General features: G+C 52.1%; 8 protein-coding genes across 8 annotated transcripts; 4 read left to right on the forward strand and 4 right to left on the reverse strand.

Moving 5' to 3' along the window:
* Positions 1-192: 192 nt before the first annotated feature.
* On the forward strand, positions 193-2,208 carry PV06_05843 (uncharacterized protein). The gene has a single exon (XM_016406892.1). It carries the CDS (start codon positions 580-582, stop codon positions 1,510-1,512), a length of 933 nt encoding a protein of 310 aa, XP_016262496.1. The 5' UTR covers positions 193-579; the 3' UTR covers positions 1,513-2,208.
* On the reverse strand, positions 2,173-4,898 carry PV06_05844 (uncharacterized protein). Its single transcript, XM_016406893.1, has 2 exons — positions 3,780-4,898; positions 2,173-3,719 (listed from the first exon to the last, which is right to left on the reverse strand). Exons 1-2 carry the CDS (start codon positions 4,284-4,286, stop codon positions 2,631-2,633), a joined length of 1,596 nt encoding a protein of 531 aa, XP_016262497.1. The 5' UTR covers positions 4,287-4,898; the 3' UTR covers positions 2,173-2,630.
* Positions 4,899-5,735: 837 nt separating this feature from the next.
* On the reverse strand, positions 5,736-6,788 carry PV06_05845 (uncharacterized protein; the record flags this gene model as incomplete). The annotated part of the gene is made up of 1 exon (XM_016406894.1): positions 5,736-6,788. One exon carries the CDS (start codon positions 6,786-6,788, stop codon positions 5,736-5,738), a length of 1,053 nt encoding a protein of 350 aa, XP_016262498.1.
* Positions 6,789-7,675: 887 nt separating this feature from the next.
* On the forward strand, positions 7,676-9,984 carry PV06_05846 (bifunctional purine biosynthesis protein ADE17). The gene is made up of 4 exons (XM_016406895.1): positions 7,676-7,909; positions 7,982-8,108; positions 8,160-9,654; positions 9,708-9,984. The coding sequence occupies exons 1-4, from the start codon at positions 7,891-7,893 to the stop codon at positions 9,861-9,863; spliced, it is 1,797 nt and encodes a 598-aa protein (XP_016262499.1). The 5' UTR covers positions 7,676-7,890; the 3' UTR covers positions 9,864-9,984.
* Positions 9,985-10,171: 187 nt separating this feature from the next.
* On the forward strand, positions 10,172-14,503 carry PV06_05847 (uncharacterized protein). Its single transcript, XM_016406896.1, has one exon. The coding sequence runs from the start codon at positions 10,305-10,307 to the stop codon at positions 12,417-12,419; it is 2,115 nt and encodes a 704-aa protein (XP_016262500.1). The 5' UTR covers positions 10,172-10,304; the 3' UTR covers positions 12,420-14,503.
* Positions 12,504-13,565, reverse strand: PV06_05848 (1-aminocyclopropane-1-carboxylate deaminase; the record flags this gene model as incomplete). Its single annotated transcript, XM_016406897.1, has 1 exon — positions 12,504-13,565. One exon carries the CDS (start codon positions 13,563-13,565, stop codon positions 12,504-12,506), a length of 1,062 nt encoding a protein of 353 aa, XP_016262501.1.
* Positions 13,899-14,525, reverse strand: PV06_05849 (uncharacterized protein; the record flags this gene model as incomplete). The annotated part of the gene is made up of 1 exon (XM_016406898.1): positions 13,899-14,525. The coding sequence occupies one exon, from the start codon at positions 14,523-14,525 to the stop codon at positions 13,899-13,901; it is 627 nt and encodes a 208-aa protein (XP_016262502.1).
* Positions 14,526-14,915: 390 nt separating this feature from the next.
* On the forward strand, positions 14,916-18,333 carry PV06_05850 (uncharacterized protein). The gene is made up of 7 exons (XM_016406899.1): positions 14,916-15,169; positions 15,234-15,280; positions 15,347-16,070; positions 16,125-16,739; positions 16,798-17,179; positions 17,239-17,616; positions 17,722-18,333. Exons 1-7 carry the CDS (start codon positions 15,042-15,044, stop codon positions 17,866-17,868), a joined length of 2,421 nt encoding a protein of 806 aa, XP_016262503.1. The 5' UTR covers positions 14,916-15,041; the 3' UTR covers positions 17,869-18,333.
* The last annotated feature ends 359 nt before the right edge of the window (positions 18,334-18,692 follow it).

The raw sequence follows: 18,692 nt of genomic DNA on the forward strand, positions 1-18,692 counted from the left end.
TTTTGATAATCTTTCAACCGGACAAAATGCCGGATTCCATCCATTCTCATTGCTTCCTTCATGCGCCATTTTGAAGTCAGTGCATCATCTTTTCGGCGAATCAAATCCGCTTTGGCCCAAGCGAAGATCCAGCAAAGGGACATGACTTGGCTGCAGGCATGTTGAGTCTTGCTATATAATCACCCGAACCAGCACCAATTGCCATGGATGTAGGTCTGAAAGAGGTAATTGAACAACATCTTATACATCATCCCATCATTTGCCCTGCGTCAGTCCACTATCATCCCCCCCGAGATATCTGCATACTTCAATATTTCTATCACTGGGTGTTTTATCATCTTCTCGTATTGGCGATATATCTCGTGGCTTTTTCAACCACCCTCACTTTGCCGGATCTATTTATACATATTGAACCTTGGACTACCTCACCTGATTGACGATTTGATTCTGCGCACTCAGCGTTTCGAGCCTTCCAAGGATTCCTACAAGCAGTTGACAAACCAGGAAGTCCCAAGTGTTGAACCGGAACGGCATTTGATAATATCTGAACGACAAGGATAACACAGCTCCCAATCAAACATGTCTAAAATATCCATCCTGGGTTTCCTACCCAATTCCGACGACACCTCTAGCACTTTGCCCCCCATCCACTGGTCCATCCTCGTCTCTCCTCTCAACGAGGATGCCTCATCCCAGGCCCAAGCACAACCCAAATCCAGATCACGTCTCTTCCGACTGAACTCGGGTCCCAAAAAACTGACGAGCGATACTGTCCTCTTCGACATGCACAACCATCAACTCCGCCAACAGCCGTACCCCGTTCCAATTGAGTCATCTTCGAGCGACGATGAGTCCGCCGAGGTTCCTCCCTCCACCACGACTACACGAACGTCCATCACATCTTCCGACCGGAACCAACTGGTCCACCCGGTCATCCGCGTCTACCTGGCCCCCTACCACTCGGTGCCGTTCAAGCTCGTCCCAAAACTCTCGTCCATCCTCTACCAGACACCCACCTACGGCCCCGAAGATGACTGGCTCCGGGCCGCCCTCGAGAACCTGATCTGCTCCCGCATCTTGGGGAGTGACACGCCGCAACACATCTACAGCGCCCCCTCGATCCTCGACTTCATTCATGATTGTCTTTCGAGTAACAGCGCAGCGCTCTCCACAGTCGGGGCAGACCCAGATGACTCCGATTCCGACATCATCGATTCCGACTACACCGTCCACCTCGTCCGGCTCGCCCAGGCCAAAGCAATGTTCAACCACTCGGCCACACCGTCGCGGACGTCCAGTATGACCGGGGGATCCGCCATGTCCCTGCAAGAGGAAAAGTCCGCGTCGGCTCGCACGGCAGGAAGCGGTGGTGGCAAATCCAAAAGGCACTTTTTGGGCTTCTGGCTCACCCAAGGAAGTAACGGCCAGAAATTTCATCATCAGCGTACGCAGTGCGCCTACGACCCTCATCCGTGGCAGAGACAGGATGACCCATACGGCGGATTGATGTGAGCAATCATGGCCCATCACCTTGCACTCAAGAAAGCTTCATGTGCCTTTATTTCCCGTAACGAATTCTTCACTGAGTGGTGCGTTTTTGCTCTTTTTTGTTTTTTCAACAGGATCGGCCGCTGGCAAAGACGCCAACCATACTGTCCCACGCCTTGGGAAAGACGGGACGATTCATATGGCGGGCTTATGTGAAAATACCAACAACGAGGGACTGTGATTGGGGGGTCTTGGAGGCGTTCTTTGGTTGTTTAAGAGTTTGTGGAGGGATCTTTTTGTTTTGGCGAGATTGAAAGTTGCCCAGCTGGCTAACCTCCTCACTTGTTTCCTATTCAAAGGAGAAGATGCTCTATTCTATCCGTGTCTGTTCAGTTGAGACTGTACAGAGACACAATCAACAAAAGACTTGGTTTTTGAATTGAAATGGATATTCAAGTATACCGATACCGGGGTTGGAAGGAGCGGAGTGACATGATCGTCATACTCACAGCGTACCGAGTCTTTGCTACGAATTACAGTCACTACATCACCGATGATGGCAACGTCGACGAGGTGAAGAACAAATTGTGAAAAAAATCTTGTATGAGATACAGTTTGATGACAATTAATTTCCAACCCTGGCTACCTAAGGTATGGGTTCTAGCTAGTGCTAGTGCTTAAATGCTTCTGCTCCTGCTCCTGCTCCTGCTCCTGCTCCTGGCCCCCGATGCTTTGATATAGATATGGTTTGACGTCTGTGTGTTTGTGTTTTGTCGGTGTGTAGATACGAAGATTGAGAAGAAAATAGAAAAAAGAAAGTAAAGAAGAAAAATAAGATGAAGGCGGTATTCGCGAGGCATACCGTCAGCCTTGGACAGGATCGGATCAGGAACGCTTGGATGAAGATCCCAATCAGAACGAGACGACCCACGTTCCCAAGTTCAAGGTAAACCCATGGTACTTGTTTGCATTTTTTTTCCTTTGAATAGTTACCCGTAGTCTCGTACTGGGTGGTACCTTTTGTCGAATTCCGACGACCACTCCCCACAAATCGGCTCCGTACTCCGAATCCCAAGTCCTATTATCCTACCGTCAGGCGCCTCGTCCACGCACAAAGGGGGTTTCCAGGAATAGGTCCAGGATCAATAGGCCTGACCGGGCGGAGTCTGTCCCCCGCGCTGTTGCTGTTGCTGGGACGGCGGGACGTAAGCCCCGGGGATGGGAACGGCGTCGTACGTCTGCTCCCCCGGGGCGGCGCCGAAGTGCTCGTGCACTCTGTCCTCGGGAGGCGGAGACGTGGGAGCTCGCGGCGGCGGTGACGACGTCAGGGCCCGCCTCTGGAAATTGTCGGTGGACGGCATCTTGGGCGTCGCGCCGTGCACGCGGATCGGCGGTGCCTGCAACCTGAACGGCGAGGTCGTCGTGTTCGACTGCGGCGACACGTTGGCGAACTGGGCGGGCGACTGCGAACGCGCCCCCAGGCCGTCTGCGGCGCCCCGGGGAGAGTGGAGCGAAGGCGGAGCGTGATGCTGTGAAGGGAAGCCGGGCGTCCGCGGGGTCTGGACGCTGGCGAAGCCGGGGGTGTTTGGCGCCGACTGCGTGCGCAGCTGGGCGAGGTACAGGTCGGTGCGGGCGCGGTCGCGGGCGTCCATGGACTTCCGGAGCCGGTTCTTGGACCAGAAGCGGTAGAACACGATCCCGTAGATGGCGATGACGATGACCTCGACCACGACCTCGATGATGCAGCAGATGAGCGACCAGTCCTGCAACCGGCAGACGAGTGCGTAGTGGACGTCGTCCTTGAACAAGTCCCGGCGTTTGTTGTCCTTGCAGCTCCAGCCCCACATGTCGACGCCGCCGCCGTTGGCCTTGCTTCCGTGCAGGATGCCTGCGCCCACCAACCACATGATGATGCTGAACAAGAACCAACCCACGGCGAACATGGTATAGTAGACGGCGACCTTCTCGGCTCTCTTGTGGCCTCTGCGGCAGTACGCCAAGATGACAATGATTGAGAAGAGGAGGGAGACGCTGGAGATGCTCAGGACGACGATCTGCGGCCAGATTTTCTGCTTGGGTGCCCATGCCGTCAGGTTGTTTCTCGGTGGGATGGACTTGGTGGCGTGGAAAATGGTCAGGACAGTGCTGAGCATCGCGAGGACGATGAGCGAGCAGGAAAAGTTGACGCCTCGGAGGACCATCTTGGCCATGCGCACGCGGGTCTTGACTTTCTGTGCGAGCGATAAGGTCAGCTTGGTCGAGGGCACTAGATAGCCACGTATGAAACTTACCAGATCTTTGGCCTGTTGTTCATCGGTCTTCAATTCTTCCTTCTCGAGCATTTGTTCTTCGCGGAAGGTAGGGCTCAATGGATTCAAGAGCCGGTTCGACGTCCCAGGCGTCTTCAAAGCAGACTTGAGAGGGGCACCGGCAGTGCCATTGGGGTCACTTCGAACGGTGATGAATTGCTCGACAGGCTGGGTGTCTGAGATGTAGCCGAAGCCAACATCTGAAGGCTTGAGGGCGTCCATCTTTGGATCCGCGAAAGGTGAATTGTGTTCACCAGGGCCGGATGCCGGTGAAAAGACCGACGTCGCTTCTGCAAAGCGAGTCTTCCGAACCTGGTTCCTAGTCGACCTTGTGGAGGAAGCAGTAGAGTTGGTTCGGAGTGACCTAGTTGTCACCTTGACTTCAGATTTCTCGTCGAGTTCGTCAAATGCAGACCCCGCCGGGCGAAAAGATTTAGTGTTGACGGTGATATCGATAGGCGATACTGGTGCGAAGTGGGAAGGTGACATCGCTCTTGTTAAGGCTATTTCTCGTTGCGGGTGATGGTAGGACAAGGATTCCCCAAGATGCGGACTCGGGCTGGGGGAGTAGCGGCAAATGCTGACGTGAGACGGTCAACACCTATCTTGGGATATATAAGAAGTCGACCACCGTGGAGAGAGATATCTTTTGTGTCTTTTGCTATGTCGTCGAGGACCAGCTCGGGAGCACTTGTATAGACAACGATGAGAAGGAAGCAGACGGGTGTTGGGAAGCAGGCCGACTAATAGTCAACCTCCCAGGCAGGGTTGTGCTGACCAGAGGCGCTTCGGGAAATGTGATTGAGCTATTGACAGGCCAACAAATGGTCGAGAACACGGTTGACCGTAATTCGTCCGAGCGATGGTGGTTTGGTGTTCTTGACTCTATGGTCTGCCACGGAGTAAAACAAGTTTGGTGCCAATAAGCGCTTTGCGGTCGCTATGTCGGTCGAGGCTCTGAACAATCAGGCAATCAACACTGTTGGTCTAGGGGCTGTGCACAGCAGAGATATCAAGGAATCTAAGAAAAATCGCTCTGCGAAGCCTGCGCGAGCTGCGAGAAAAATAACGAGGCACGAGCTGAGGGACGGAGGTGGGAAGGAGGAAGAGAAGGTGGAAAAGAGGTTGATGGCTGTAGAGGAGATGGCATGGTAGTAATGCCATTCTTTCTTTGGTATACCGATGGAGGCACCATTCCAAACGGTGCCGAAATGGGGAAGCCATGGGCGCTTGAGCTGTCGAGCTGCATGATTAACGGGCGGTTGGTAGAGGTTGAAGCAGAGAGAAGATGGATGAGGATTGGAGGTTTAGGGAGTGATGAAGTGGATGCGAGGCGAATGATTGGACGAGAGTCGCTGTCGAAGCGCCCACCTACAACGAATCAATATTGATGGGCCCAGCATTGCAACAGGGCTCTCTTCCCTCGCTTTGTGCTCACTGGGTGTCTCTTGTGATGGCTTGCTCTTAGTCTTCTCACTGTCTACTCCGGATGTGCAAAGAAGGGTCTCGGCTGATCAGCAACCATATGAATTGTTTGTACCCTAGCGACCTCTGGGCGGCAACTCGCCCTCAGTAGCCACTATCACATGCACAATCCCACCTTGGTCTGCATGCCTGGGCATCTTCTGGTTGGTGGTCTCTATTTTTGGTCACTTTGACTGCTGCAGCGGTCAAGTCTAAAGCTTGGTGTTCGTATCCGTACTGTACAATGAATTGGAATGAATTCGTGCTTTCTATCTTGGATTCATAGGGTATCTTATTCTGTGGTATGAGCAATGGCTACACCTGAGTTGAGCGCAATTAGCTTCTCCCTGCTGCTTTTGCGTCTTCCCATACTCAAAGTACAGTACATTCCACCTGTACTGATCGTCGCTAATGTGTCGCACCAATGATTGATAAAGCCTATTCTGTAGGATTTTCAATTGACGGCCGCCGCCCCTACCACATGGGGATGCCGCAAGTTGCGACGAGAGGCTGAGCTTGAGCATATTCACTCAGACCAGTCCTTTTGGCCATCTTCGGAACTGGCACATTGTTACTTGTGATCCTGTTGTTTAGAGGAAACGTGATCGTCAGGATCTTCTTGGCTTTTCTCTTGTCCTCTGCTCGCGCTTCTTGCACCTTCATCTTTCTACCCTTAGGCGTCATCATTTTGCTCTCCAGTTCTCGAGCCACACCGGCACATTTCATCTTGTGGAACCGATCATGCTCCAGCAAGATCTCAACGCGTTCGAGACCATCACTAGCAAGGTCGAGGAGTGGTCGAGCCCATCCTTCGGTGATATCAAGTGAGCATGGCCAGTCGTAGATTGTCAAGTCGAGTTTGAGTCTTCGAAGGCCCGTCAACTCCGCTTTGACACGTTTTAACATCGCCGCCCAGCGTGCATCATGGCGTGATTTCCATTCTCGGTCGGCCATGAGCTCAGGCTCACTATATCCTTTGTGGATCACTTCCAGTCTTTCGATGCTTGTGGCGGATGCTTTCTGGACACGATTGAGGAATTTGTTGATGACGACGAATCTGTCGAAACAGAAGGTGGTTCTGGAGTAGATGAGTTGACGGAGCTCTTGATACATCTGTCGGCAAGTGAACAGCATTGCTACGGGAGTATTCTGGCCTTGAAACTGCCCAAATAGCCGAAGGCGGGGACATTTCACCTGCTCACCAGGGAGTTTTTGGGCTTTCAGTTGATTGTACTCCTTCTGAGGATGGTTCGATGAGACAATCACTAGAGTATTGGGGACGACAAGACTATATATTTTGTTTCTGATCTCGCCAGGAAGTTTGAAGAAAGGGAAAGGCTTGGCTGGCTTGTCAGGCAGTGTGTTCTGCGTGGCAAGTGGAGAATTTGCGTTGATTGGTGGTTGCTGTCGACGAGAGGGAACATACGGTCGAATAGTCGTTGTTGTTTGGCGATGTAGAGGGTTGATGTACGCCGGTTGTTTAGGTCTTGGCTGGACCGGTCGGCGAGTTTTCCTTGGAGACGTCATGATACTGTCTAAGCAGAGTCTCGTGAAGAGTTGAAGGGTTTGATGTCGAACGTAAGAAACGCGTTCTCTGTTATCGGGAAAATTGAGCAGCCGAATGGGATTGAAACGAATGCTCAAAGATGAAGGAGATGTATAGAGTCGATGGCGGGGTTGATCAGAAAACCCATGCCTAGAGCAGGTAGAAGTGAAGTCACGGGTGAAGGCTCAGAGGTTTTATCGAATCACACAATAGACCGAAGGAGGGTAGATGAATGGCAAGGTTGCGCAGTGAAGGTAGATGAATAGGAAGAATGAAAAAGAGAAAACAATGTCCTTGTGAAGTCAAAGAGACGAACATGAACGACGGCGCGAGTCAAAGTGAAGCTAGGCGCGGGTCGGCAACGCCAACCACGATAACATTATGAGAAATGTCATTCACGGCAGATTCAGTGGATGGATAGAGAGTGAACGATAGATGGCCATTTACTGGAGGATTTGCTCTGAACACCCGGTTGATCCCTCAGTCGTTACTGACTTGTGTCTTTCCGACGTGGCACTCTCACAAGCGGGAAGCTACCGAGCAAATCCATTGCTTTTGGCTTCGGCTACCTAAGTGTACTTTGTACTGTTATGATGAGGGGTATGACAGCGTTGACAGTAATTGACCCTGCAGCATCCAGACTCTATTGCGACCTTAAACTGAAGATCCATGGATACTTCCACATAGATTTTATGCCTCCAGTGTTTTCATGCCTCGTACTCAGCGACGAGGCTGAAACCTGACATTTCATCAGGCTGTGGGTAGCCAAATGTCCCGCACTAATCCACATGTGGCTAGCCACTCGGTTCGGGAAAACTGCCCCGGAGCAGATCGCGAGTGGTAATTTTTTCAGCGTTGCCTCCCCCACCATCATTCGAGCATCACGTAGTGGGAATTTTGAGAAATTTCGAAATTTCAACAGATTGTCTGGGGGTACGACGACACACTAGTACTTCGTACAATATCCCTTGTGGAGGCACAAGTAGCACACTTCTTCCAGCTTACTTTCCCTTCCTTGCAGTAACAGCTCTCCTCTGCCTGGTGCCCGGCTCACAACTCAGTTCAATCCCGTTATCCACAACCATGGCCTCTCAGAAAATCGGTATGTCATACTTGCCACCATACCAAATGTTGCTGTCCAGTTAGAACAGTCAGCCAGACTGACCCCTTTTAGCTATATTATCTGTCTACGACAAAACGGGTCTGCTCGACCTTGCAAAAGGCCTCATCAAGAACAATGTCCGCCTTTTGGCTTCCGGCGGCACTGCAAAGTTGATTCGAGAAGCAGGCTTCCCCGTCGAGTACGGGCTCTACTGTTACTGTATGGATACAGACCACTGATGACTCTACAGGGATGTGTCCGCTATTACAAAGGCACCTGAGATGCTTTCAGGTCGAGTCAAGACTCTTCATCCTGCCGTCCATGCAGGTATCTTGGCTCGAGATCTTGCTTCCGACGAAAAGGACCTCGCAGACCAAAACATCAACAAGGTCGATTTCGTCGTCTGCAACCTCTATCCCTTCAAGGACACCGTTGCTAAGATCAACGTTACCATTCCTGAAGCAGTCGAGGAGATCGACATCGGGGGTGTCACCCTCATCAGAGCTGCCGCCAAGAACCACACTCGAGTAACGATACTCAGCGATCCGGCAGACTACCCCAACTTCCTACAAGAACTCGACGCAGGAGACATCGCCACAGAAACTCGCCAGCAATACGCTCTCAAGGCTTTCGAGCACACGGCCGATTACGATGCCGCCATTTCCGACTTCTTCCGCAAGCAATATGCCTCTAACGGCGTTCAACAGTTGTCGCTTCGCTATGGTGCCAATCCCCATCAGAAACCTGCAGCTGCATTCGTACGCAACGGCAACTTGCCATTCAAGGTATTAGGAGGCTCGCCCGGCTACATCAACCTTCTTGACTGCCTGAACGCCTGGCCCCTTGTGAAAGAACTCAAACAAGCCCTTGGCCTCCCTGCAGCAGCAAGTTTCAAACACGTGTCCCCGGCTGGAGCTGCTATCGGCGTACCCCTCAATGAGAAGGAACGCAGGGTCTACATGGTAGACGACATCGAGGGTATTGAATCTTCGGGGCTTGCCCAAGCATACGCACGAGCCCGGGGCGCAGACCGAATGTCCAGCTTTGGCGATGTCATAGCCCTTTCCGACAAGTGTGACGTCCCAACAGCAAAGATCATCTCTCGCGAGGTTTCTGACGGTGTGATTGCACCTGACTATGAACCTGCAGCACTCGAAATCCTCAAGAAGAAGAAGGCGGGCAAATACCTGGTCCTGCAGATGGACGACAGCTACGAGCCTCCTGCACAGGAAGTTCGGACCGTTTATGGCGTCCAGCTTACACAAGGACGTAACGATGTCAAGATTTCCCCCAACGAGACCTTTAAATCAGTCATCCGCCCCAAGAATGGTCCCCAGTTATCGGACTCGGCTCTCCGTGACCTCACAGTTGCCACCATTGCCGTCAAGTACACACAGTCCAACTCGGTCTGCTATGCGTTAAACGGTCAAGTCATCGGGCTTGGTGCCGGCCAGCAAAGTCGGATTCATTGTACGCGGTTGGCTGGAGACAAGGCAGACAATTGGTGGATGCGCTTCCATGAGCGCACTCTGTCAATACAGTGGGCCAAAGGTGTAAAACGGCCCGAGAAGTCCAACGCCATCGACATGCTGTGTTCAGGTCAAGTTCCACCGCAGAGTGAATTCGAAACGAAAGACTACGAGCGCAACTTTGCCGAAGGAGCCGTGCCCAAACCCTTCACTCCAGAGGAGCGAAGACAGTGGCTTGATAAGCTGAGTGAAGTGGCCGTCTCCAGCGACGCCTTTGTAAGTCCTCTAGACTCCAACTCCATCCGTGGTTCGACGCTAACAGACGACAGTTCCCATTCGTAGACAATGTCTACAGAGCAGCGAGATCTGGTGTCAAGTATGTCGCAGCACCTCTCGGAAGCCAAAATGATCCTGCAGTACTAGATACTGCAGAGAACCTGGGTATTAGCTTTATCGAGCAGTCGACGCGGTTATTCCATCACTGAGCATGCATGGACAATGAGATACTGCCTGGATACGGCTGGTGGGCGTCCTGGGTAAGATGACCTTTTCGTTAGAACAAACATAGCCTCAGTAGCCGCTTTCAACAAGATGAGCCCCTTAAGCCATCGTCCAAGTCTAGAATTTTTCACTTGAACGTGTCATTATTTCAGCTATGAAGGGCTCCCACGAAAACCCCCAAGGCTGTGGTCACGTGAAAATGTAGGATATAACCGTCTGGTGCCGTCAAAGTTTTCCCGGCTAAAACCGATAAAAACAACTCCCGGCCTTTTTAGTATCTTGACGCCTCGATCACTCTGGTAGTCCCTCTCAAAGTCTCACAGCGATCTGTTGAAGCCGTTCGGAGCGGTCTCAGATTGAATGCAGCCGTATAATCACGAAGGGGTGGCTCAACTTTGAGACGTGAATCGAGAAACCCTGCCGACATGTCTTCTCCGGCCTCACCGGAGAAGCCCAGACACCGAGTCAGAGCATTCAAAGCGTGCCAGCGCTGCAATCAAAGAAAGGTAAAATGTGATGCTGCGCAGACCGGATTACCATGTACCAGATGCAAAGTTGACGGCGCCCAAGGTTGCGCGTTCATCTCTTCACGTCGAGGCACATACGATCGCTGGCGTTCGGTAAAGGCGCGGGCCCGAACGCCTCAGTCAAACTCGACGGCAGAGACCCGAGTGGAAAGTACATCTCCTGACGCAGGCCAAATTGAAGGCGGCTCGCCCAATACACAGCTTGCAAGCACTGTACCACCAGCTTCCGCAAGGAGCAATACTCTGGCTCTCGGCTTCGAGAACTTCTTGAGGCAAGGAGGCAGAGACGCCGAAGGGTTGGTTGGTAAATACGGACTGGTCTTGCTCGGAGACTCTTCTCCTCTTACTTTCGCGCTGAAGGAGCTACAGTCTGACAAGAGGGACAAACCGAGCGGGAACACCTCCGAAGCAGTCGACACGGATCTGCATGTTACATCCAGCCGGTCGGGTCATCCATCGCATCTGACGGCCGCCGATTTGAACTATCTGCACTCCAAAGGAGCCTTGACGGCACCTACGACTGAGTGTCTGGATGCCTTGATCCAAGTCTTCATCGAAAAATTCTACCCATTATGCTCCATCGTCGACAGATCCGAATTCGTGCGGCAGCACCATTCGCGTAGCCTACCGTGGATCCTGTTGCAATCGGCCTGCCTCATCGGCGCCACCTACAGCGACGCATCGATATTGAAAAAAGCCGGCTTCAAGTCCAGACAAGCGGCGCGCCGCTTCTTCTACGACAAGGCCAAAGTGCTGTACGATGTTGGCTATGAAACAAATAGCGTCGTCCTGCTGCAGTCTATAGTGATGCTGACGTACTGGGGTCCCGACTTGAAAGGGTACTGGAACCCCTGCTCCTGGGTCGGAGTGGCCGTGACTATAGCCGAGTCGCTAGGTATCCACCGTTCGGCAGGATACTCTACCCTCCACAAGGACAAAGGCCTGCTTCGAAGATTGTGGTGGATGATCGCTGTAAGAGACGCGTATTGCGGCACCCTCCTTGGGCGACCTTTCAGGGTGAATATGAGTCACTCTGACGGACCCATGTTGACGTTTGACGACTTTGGTCCTGAAGACCGCCCGACGACGACAACCAACAACCCCGACTCCGATGACCAAGCTACACTCTACATGCATTATCAGATCCAACTGGCGAAACTGTCGCTTATTCTGCGCAGGATCGTCAACACCCGTTTCAATGTCGGTCTCGACTCCACGACCCCTCAGGCTCTGCGGGATCTTTTGGGCCAATGGCGCCATGAGTTGCCTGCGGTGATGACATGGTCAGACCACGGCAGTTCGAGCTCGATATTCTCCGAGTGTCTCAAGATCTTGTACCACCACCATCTCATCCTCATATACCTCTCTCGCGGTGACGGAGGGACGGGGCCAGCTTCGGCCGGACTCGCCAACATGGAAGTCCCCATGTCCGAAATCGCCGAGTCGGCCGCTCAGACCATAGCTTCGACGTCGCTCAGCTTGATGACGAGGTCGATGGTTCATTCTCTACCTCAAGAGGTTTTCCCTGCCTTCTTCGTGGCCGGGATCGTCTTCTTCCGCCTCATCCGCAGGTCTCCGTCGTTGATCGCACAACTGGGTCAGGCCGCCCTCGACAATTGCCAGATAGTCCTCAACGAGGTGCGCGATTGTTGGGAACCCGCGTTCTGGGGCATGCGCATCTTCGAGTTTCTCCTCGCCGGGCTCAACAAGAAGAATCACAACAACGGTCTCGCCGAAAAACAAGACCTGACGGTTGTATCGTCGAGCGAGACCGTCGGACCAGATCTACAACGACAGATGTTGGACGAAACGCCCACCACCCAGGACCATTTCGCTTTGCAGAACGCGGTCGAAATGGGCCCGGCAATCCACAACCTGCGAAATGCGGCGCAGCAAGACACGCTTCTCACGACGCAATTGTACGATCGGTTCCTTGACCCGGACAACTATTTCATCATGCCCACGTCTCTGGCTGACCAGGATATCATCGATTTCGACATGCCACAGTGGTGATGGAGAAAGAGTTAGAGTCGGGCACAAGCCATGGACAACGTGCGAGTGCTACTATTGCTGCTACTACGGCTACTAATCCTGTTATCACTGTTGTATGTCCGAGTATGCGTTCAACGCCATCTGCCCACCCAAATGCGCATAGAGCACCCGACTCCCTTCGGATATCTCTCCACGCTTGATCAGATCCATCATGCCGGCCAAGCTCTTGCCCTCGTAGACAGGGTCAGTGATGAAGGCCTCGGTGCGCGCTGCGAACCTCATGGCCTCGAGTGTGGCTTTATCCGCGATGCCGTAGCATCCAGCATGGTAGCGCGTATCTAGAATTACGTCCTCCTCCGATAAATCGTCCTCGCTCAGTCCAATCTTGGCGGCAGTCTGTTTCGCGATGCGGAGGACCTGGTCAAACGTCTGTTGCGGTGTCGCACTGGCATCGATGCCGATGACCTTGCGCGGGGGAGATTGTCCGCGTTTCTCGAGAAGTTTGAATCCAGCAATCATTCCGGCGAATGTCGAGCCTGTCACGGCGCACACGATGACGGTGTCGAAGAATGTGCCCATCTGCGTCTCTTGGGCGCGTACTTCGAACGCCCAACGAGCAAAACCTAGACCGCCTAATGGATGGTCCGAAGCGCCGGCCGGGATGTAGTACGGCTTACCACCTTGGTCAATTACCTTTTGCGTGAGAGTTTGCAAGGTCTGCTTGTGTTCGATGCCGAAAGTGGACGGGTCGAGATTGACATCCGCGCCCATGAGTCGGGACAACTGGATGTTGCCGACCTTGTCGTATCCTGGATCGTTGTGGGCAACCCAATTCTCCTGGACCAGGGCAGCCTTAAGCCCAAGGTGTGCGGCCACGGCAGCGACTTGTCTGGTGTGGTTGGATTGTACGCCACCTATCGAGACAAGGGTGTCACGTCCCTGGTTCAGTGCTTCGGCCGCCAGGTATTCGAGCTTGCGAGTTTTGTTCCCGCCAAAGGCGAGCGCGGAGTTGAGATCCTCGCGTTTCGCATAGATAGTGACTTTGTTGCCGAGACCAAGAGAGAGGCGCTCGAGTGTATGAATAGGTGATGGTCCCAGGAGCAAAGGCTGGCGGGGGATCTCCGAGAACGGCGACGGAAGTTCCACGTCAACAACAAGGCCAGCCATTTTATCGTATATCCTCCTGGTAACTGTTCAAGTTTTAAGGGGAGCAATGAATATTATATTCCAGATGATCTTTTTCTGCTGAAGGGTGAGGGTGCAGTGATGAAGAGACAGGTTATCAACAACATTTTATACCGAAGAAAGAAGAGGGTCACCACCTCTTCGAGCCAATAGCCGTGCGAATTTACCGTCGGGAATAAGGATAGGGTCGATAACATCTGAGTGATCCTCAGCAAACTCGGAGTGAAGAGCTACTCCGGCAGAAAGACTCCCAAACGAAGTATTATCATATTGATGGCAAGTCTGGGAGCGAAAATGGTCGATGCTCTACCTCTGTCAGGTCCTTGTGAAGGTTGTCTCGATGATTTGATCTTTTTTGGGTCCGCGGACTTCATGCATCATGCTCCAAGACAAAAGACCGGCGGAGGTATGGTCCTTCGATGACAGATTGAAGCTGTAGGAGCTGCTGTAGTAGTCGTCGACACAGAGATGACCACCCGATCCTTGTAGGACAATGGGGGTTTCTGGGTTGTCGCTGCTGCTGCTGCCGCCGTCGTCCTCCCGTACAACATCGACAGAGTGGAAGAGATAGTCGATGAGACTGGTGCCTGGTTTGGTGAACCAGATACTCATCGACACCTTGTCGTCGGATTCTTGTAGACGCCAAATATACTTGCGCGAGAATGGGAATTTTGGCACGTTTGTTGTGGTTTGACCTACGCTTGGAAGGCCCATCTCGAACTCGCCTTCTTCATGGTACAGGAGCTCAGCATCGGCAATTTGCAGCTTGCCGTCTGCATCGAGGACTGGGGATGGCTGTTTGTGTGTGAAGGTGGCATTCCCTTCGCACCGACCCGACGGCTCTGATGGATGTCCACCTTGTAACTTGCGACTGAGATGCCAGGTACCGCGGAGATCACGGAAAAGACGCCGTATCAGCGCCGAGTCGGGCTGGGTCGTCATAGCAGATTCGTAGCGGAGATGTTTGTATTGTTAAGACCAGTAATAAGTCTTGGCGACATGTCTTGACTGCTTGATGGGATTGAGGGCGCGATCACTGGCTGAATTCAACATCAAGTGTACGTAGGTACAAGATATACGAGGAGTAATGATTTCAGTCCAGTCTAATTTTAGGCGGCGCTAGGGTGACTTAGGCTCTGGCAATGCCAATGATACGGTATGATACGCTGCCCCGTCTCCCACATGGCGCATGGTACGGTAAGTAAACGCGATACAGTTGTGATTAGTGCCCGCTAAACTGGAGGGGCGGAACTTAGCGATACGTCACTGACTGCACAGTGGTTGATAGTTTAATGAATCTTCTCCTCCTTCGGATGCTCGGCCAGCTTCGTCTGTAGATCACCCTCAGTCTTCCACTAACCTGGGAAATCTTCCCTGGGAAATTTCGTCCCTCTTTATCTAGGGGCTGCAGCAAATCCGATACACACACATGGTTCCGGAAAGACCGCCAGACTGATCATGCCTGATCCCGAAGACAGGTTCCAGGACGCGCAACTTACCGACACCGAAGCACAGTCGACCCCCAGTAACAAACGGCGCAAACGGGCTGTGAGGGCATGCGACGAATGTCGCTTCCGCAAAGTCAAGTAAGCATTGGACCTCACGAAGTATTGTCGTGCTTTGTGATTGGTAATTGACCATGTAACATAGATGTGACGGTCTCACTCCTTGTGAGCCGTGTCGACAGAGCGAGAGACGTAGGTATACGAACTTTGTGATGACTCGGCCCTTTTACGCTTTCGTTGACAGTTTTTTTTTGGCAGTGTGTACATATACCTCGACTATTTCGCGAAATACCGATCCCCGTCTCCGGGCTAGGATCCTCGAGGATCGTTTGCGCATTGTTCGCGCAAAGTTGGAACAGATCAAACTTGGGAAGTTGTCCATCGAAGATGCCGACCTCGATGCGGTGCTCAACACTCGCGATGGGGGCCTTCTGGCTTCCGACGATCATCCCACAGAGGAAGCATCGCCCCCTGACGAACAGAGCAAAGGCCCCAAGCTGGACAGTATGATGAGTCGGTACGGCCGTCTCGAATCCGATGACCCATGGGCAGCGCCGTTTTATGGCGCTCCCTCGGGGGCTGCATTTCTGCACCGACTGCATGAGTTCTTTGGCAACGAGAATGGCTCCCCAACGAGGTCAAACAACTCGTCCCCCTCTGCCATCTCTCTGCTCTTCGATGCTCCTCTTCCTACCGACGGGTCTCTCGACATTGCGCCGCCGATTGCCCCTTTGCTGCCGCATCGTCCGACTGCCGTGGCTCTGGTATCTGTGGTTCTTGCACACGCATATCCCATATTCTTGTTTTTGCACGAGCCGACATTCCACGAGATGGTGGACCGGATCTACACCAAGGACCCTGTCCAGTACGACCGCGACGACCGTGCTTTCCTTCCCTTGTTCTTGCTCGTCATGGGCCTTGGCTACCTGTTCAGTCAGTCAGAACATCAGAAATATGGGTGTCGACAGGCCGTTAGCCAAGCGTAAGAGTTGTTGCCATCTTGGTCAATGGATGTTCTGCTAATAGTGAAACGCAGGATGAGACATTATCTAGCGGCTCGCAAGATGGTTGACATCACAACCTGTCGAGACCTTCGCTCGTTGCAAATCCTGCTGTGTTATACTCTTTTCCTCATTTCCACAGCAAGAATGGCATCCGCGCATGCCTTCCTGAGCTTGGCCTGCTCATCCGCGTTGAGATTGGGTCTCCATCATAGATCAACTCACGATGCTACAATCACTCGCCGAGACCGCGACACGAGGAGAAAAATCTTTTGGACCATCATCAAGCTGGACATGTATCTCAGTGCCGTTCTAGGTCTCCCAGCAATGATTGACCTACAAGATGTTGATCCCGCCATCGACTTGACATTGAACGAAGCCATTCACGAGGCTACGTCAGGGCTCCCAAGTCGTGAGGCCGTCCTTCTCGGCGGCTCGGCTAAACACTTGGAGATTATGCGTATCATCTCAAAAGCCATCAAAACATTATATCCCATGCCATCCACGACGATCGAGACTCCTGGCAAAAGCGGGAATATTTCGATAAGTCTTCGAAGCTTGGAAGAAATCGAGGCCCAATTTCGCACTTGGGGAGACAGCACTTCAGAGCTCTTGGCCAAGGGAGATGATGGTTCACCGGACTTCATACGGTTAGTATAGCATGTCTCGTCAAACAACTTCCTTTGTATCGCTAACATGGAAAAACAGGCTTAAGTTCGAGTTGGAGATGACATCTTTCTTCGGCAAGATTGTGCTTTACCGTCCTTTTCTACATTATCTAGCTAAGTCTTCCGATGGCCTACCGACAGCCCAAAAGGCCTCGCAGCGCGCGCTTTTGTGCATCAGGATTGCCTCGACGGCGATCACTCGATCTGAGACTATACAGCAGCTCGGTTTATTACCTCCAGCATCCTGGACTACCATATACACAATCTTCCTCTCTGTAGCCTGTCTGATTTTCCTCATTGCAACCAGAGACGGCCCCAAAAATCCCATCGAGGCATGGCGGAAGGCAGAAAGTGGCATACGCTTGCTGGCATCAACGACGTGCCACGAGACAGGCTCAAAGCAGTGCCTGGGAATTTTGAAGGTGAGATGGGCCTTGTCAAACCAAGTGTGGGCATCAGACTGATCTTTTTTTCTCTCTAGGAACTTGTCCGCTGTCTGTCACACAATGTGGATTTTGATGTATCCGCCATAGAGGCATCTACCAGGCGGGTATGCTCATCCAACAGTCCGATGGACCAGTTTGGAGTTCGTGGAGACGTGACTGGAATGCACCCTCCCTTGCAGAATGTAGCTGCGTTCTCCCACTCGGCTGCACCGCACAGAGTTGAGAACCAAAACTTTGGTGTGCCCGGGCAATGGCAAATGACAGAGTCGCACATGCGCCTCCAAGGCCAACCAATGCCCAATAATATGCAGCGGGATGACTACCAATATGACCCGACGCTTGCGCAGACCGCCCTTAGCTTCCCTGGCATGGAAAGTTCTGCATGGGAGGCCAATATACAGGACGCCACACAGGTAAATACTACCCTTTCTCTACGGCCAGTTGCAGTCACATCGTTCAAAGCAGCTGCCTCTAGCTTCCCTCATCGGCCACTCCGCATGAGCTGACTTGAAATACAGGCAACAACTGCTGCAGAGACACTCGGTGATGAATTGGTCGATGTCCCTACGTTGCAGAATTTCAGCTGGCCTCAGGAAGGCATAACGGAGAATTATTTCAGTGACATTCTTCCATCCATCGACATCACGCAGCAGGAGCAGCAGTAGTTTTATGTTCTATTCGAATCTTTTTCTACGATGAGATGATCATCTATTCGGCTCGTTGTTACCCGGGGGGTGATGACACGCGACGGGAAACTTTGTACGGGGCATGGTACCTGAGCGGATGCAATTACAATTTCAAAAGCTGGGCGATATCAAAGCAGTTTCCAATTTATTTGCGTTTAGCGACGGATGGCAAAAGTTGTCTCAATAGCGGCGGTGGGAATGTTCGTGATAGGTGGTGGGCTGGTTTGCTATCGATGATGTTTCTTGCATATTTCGAAATTCTGCATTATTCTCAACTTCAAACAAGAAAGAAAAGAAAGAAACCCCAAGCGTGGGAGATGTGCGACATTTGCCTGTAGATCATTTTGAGAAGGATGGAGGTTAAGATAACCCAACTACGAGTCTAGCATGTGTGTTGATGCATATACTCTGATGTATTCGTGACTGGAGCAAGAGGAGTATTAGGGAGTATTAGGGAGTATTAGGGAGGGTCCTTTTCACCCCTTACCTCAGCTAAAATGCTCCATTCTCCATACAGAATATTAGGGTCTCAGTTAACAGGTGGCCTTACAAGGATTCCTCTGGGCCCTTGACCCTCTAGTACAGGCCACTATTCAATACGCTTAAAAGAAGCTTGAATCTATGTACTCCGTATGAGCTTCTACTCTGTACGTATTTGTCTTGCAAGTGAGATGCACAATCATAAATGTCTAGAGGACTCTCATACTATTATCTACTTGGAACCATCTACCATCCAACACCTCGTAACATAGCATAATTTATAGGGTCGTGACCGTACGCTCTGAAGAGCGTCCACTCGTCAT

Source organism: Exophiala oligosperma (assembly GCF_000835515.1).
Source record: "Exophiala oligosperma strain CBS 72588 unplaced genomic scaffold supercont1.5, whole genome shotgun sequence".
NCBI classification, from domain to species: Eukaryota; Fungi; Ascomycota; class Eurotiomycetes; order Chaetothyriales; family Herpotrichiellaceae; genus Exophiala; species Exophiala oligosperma.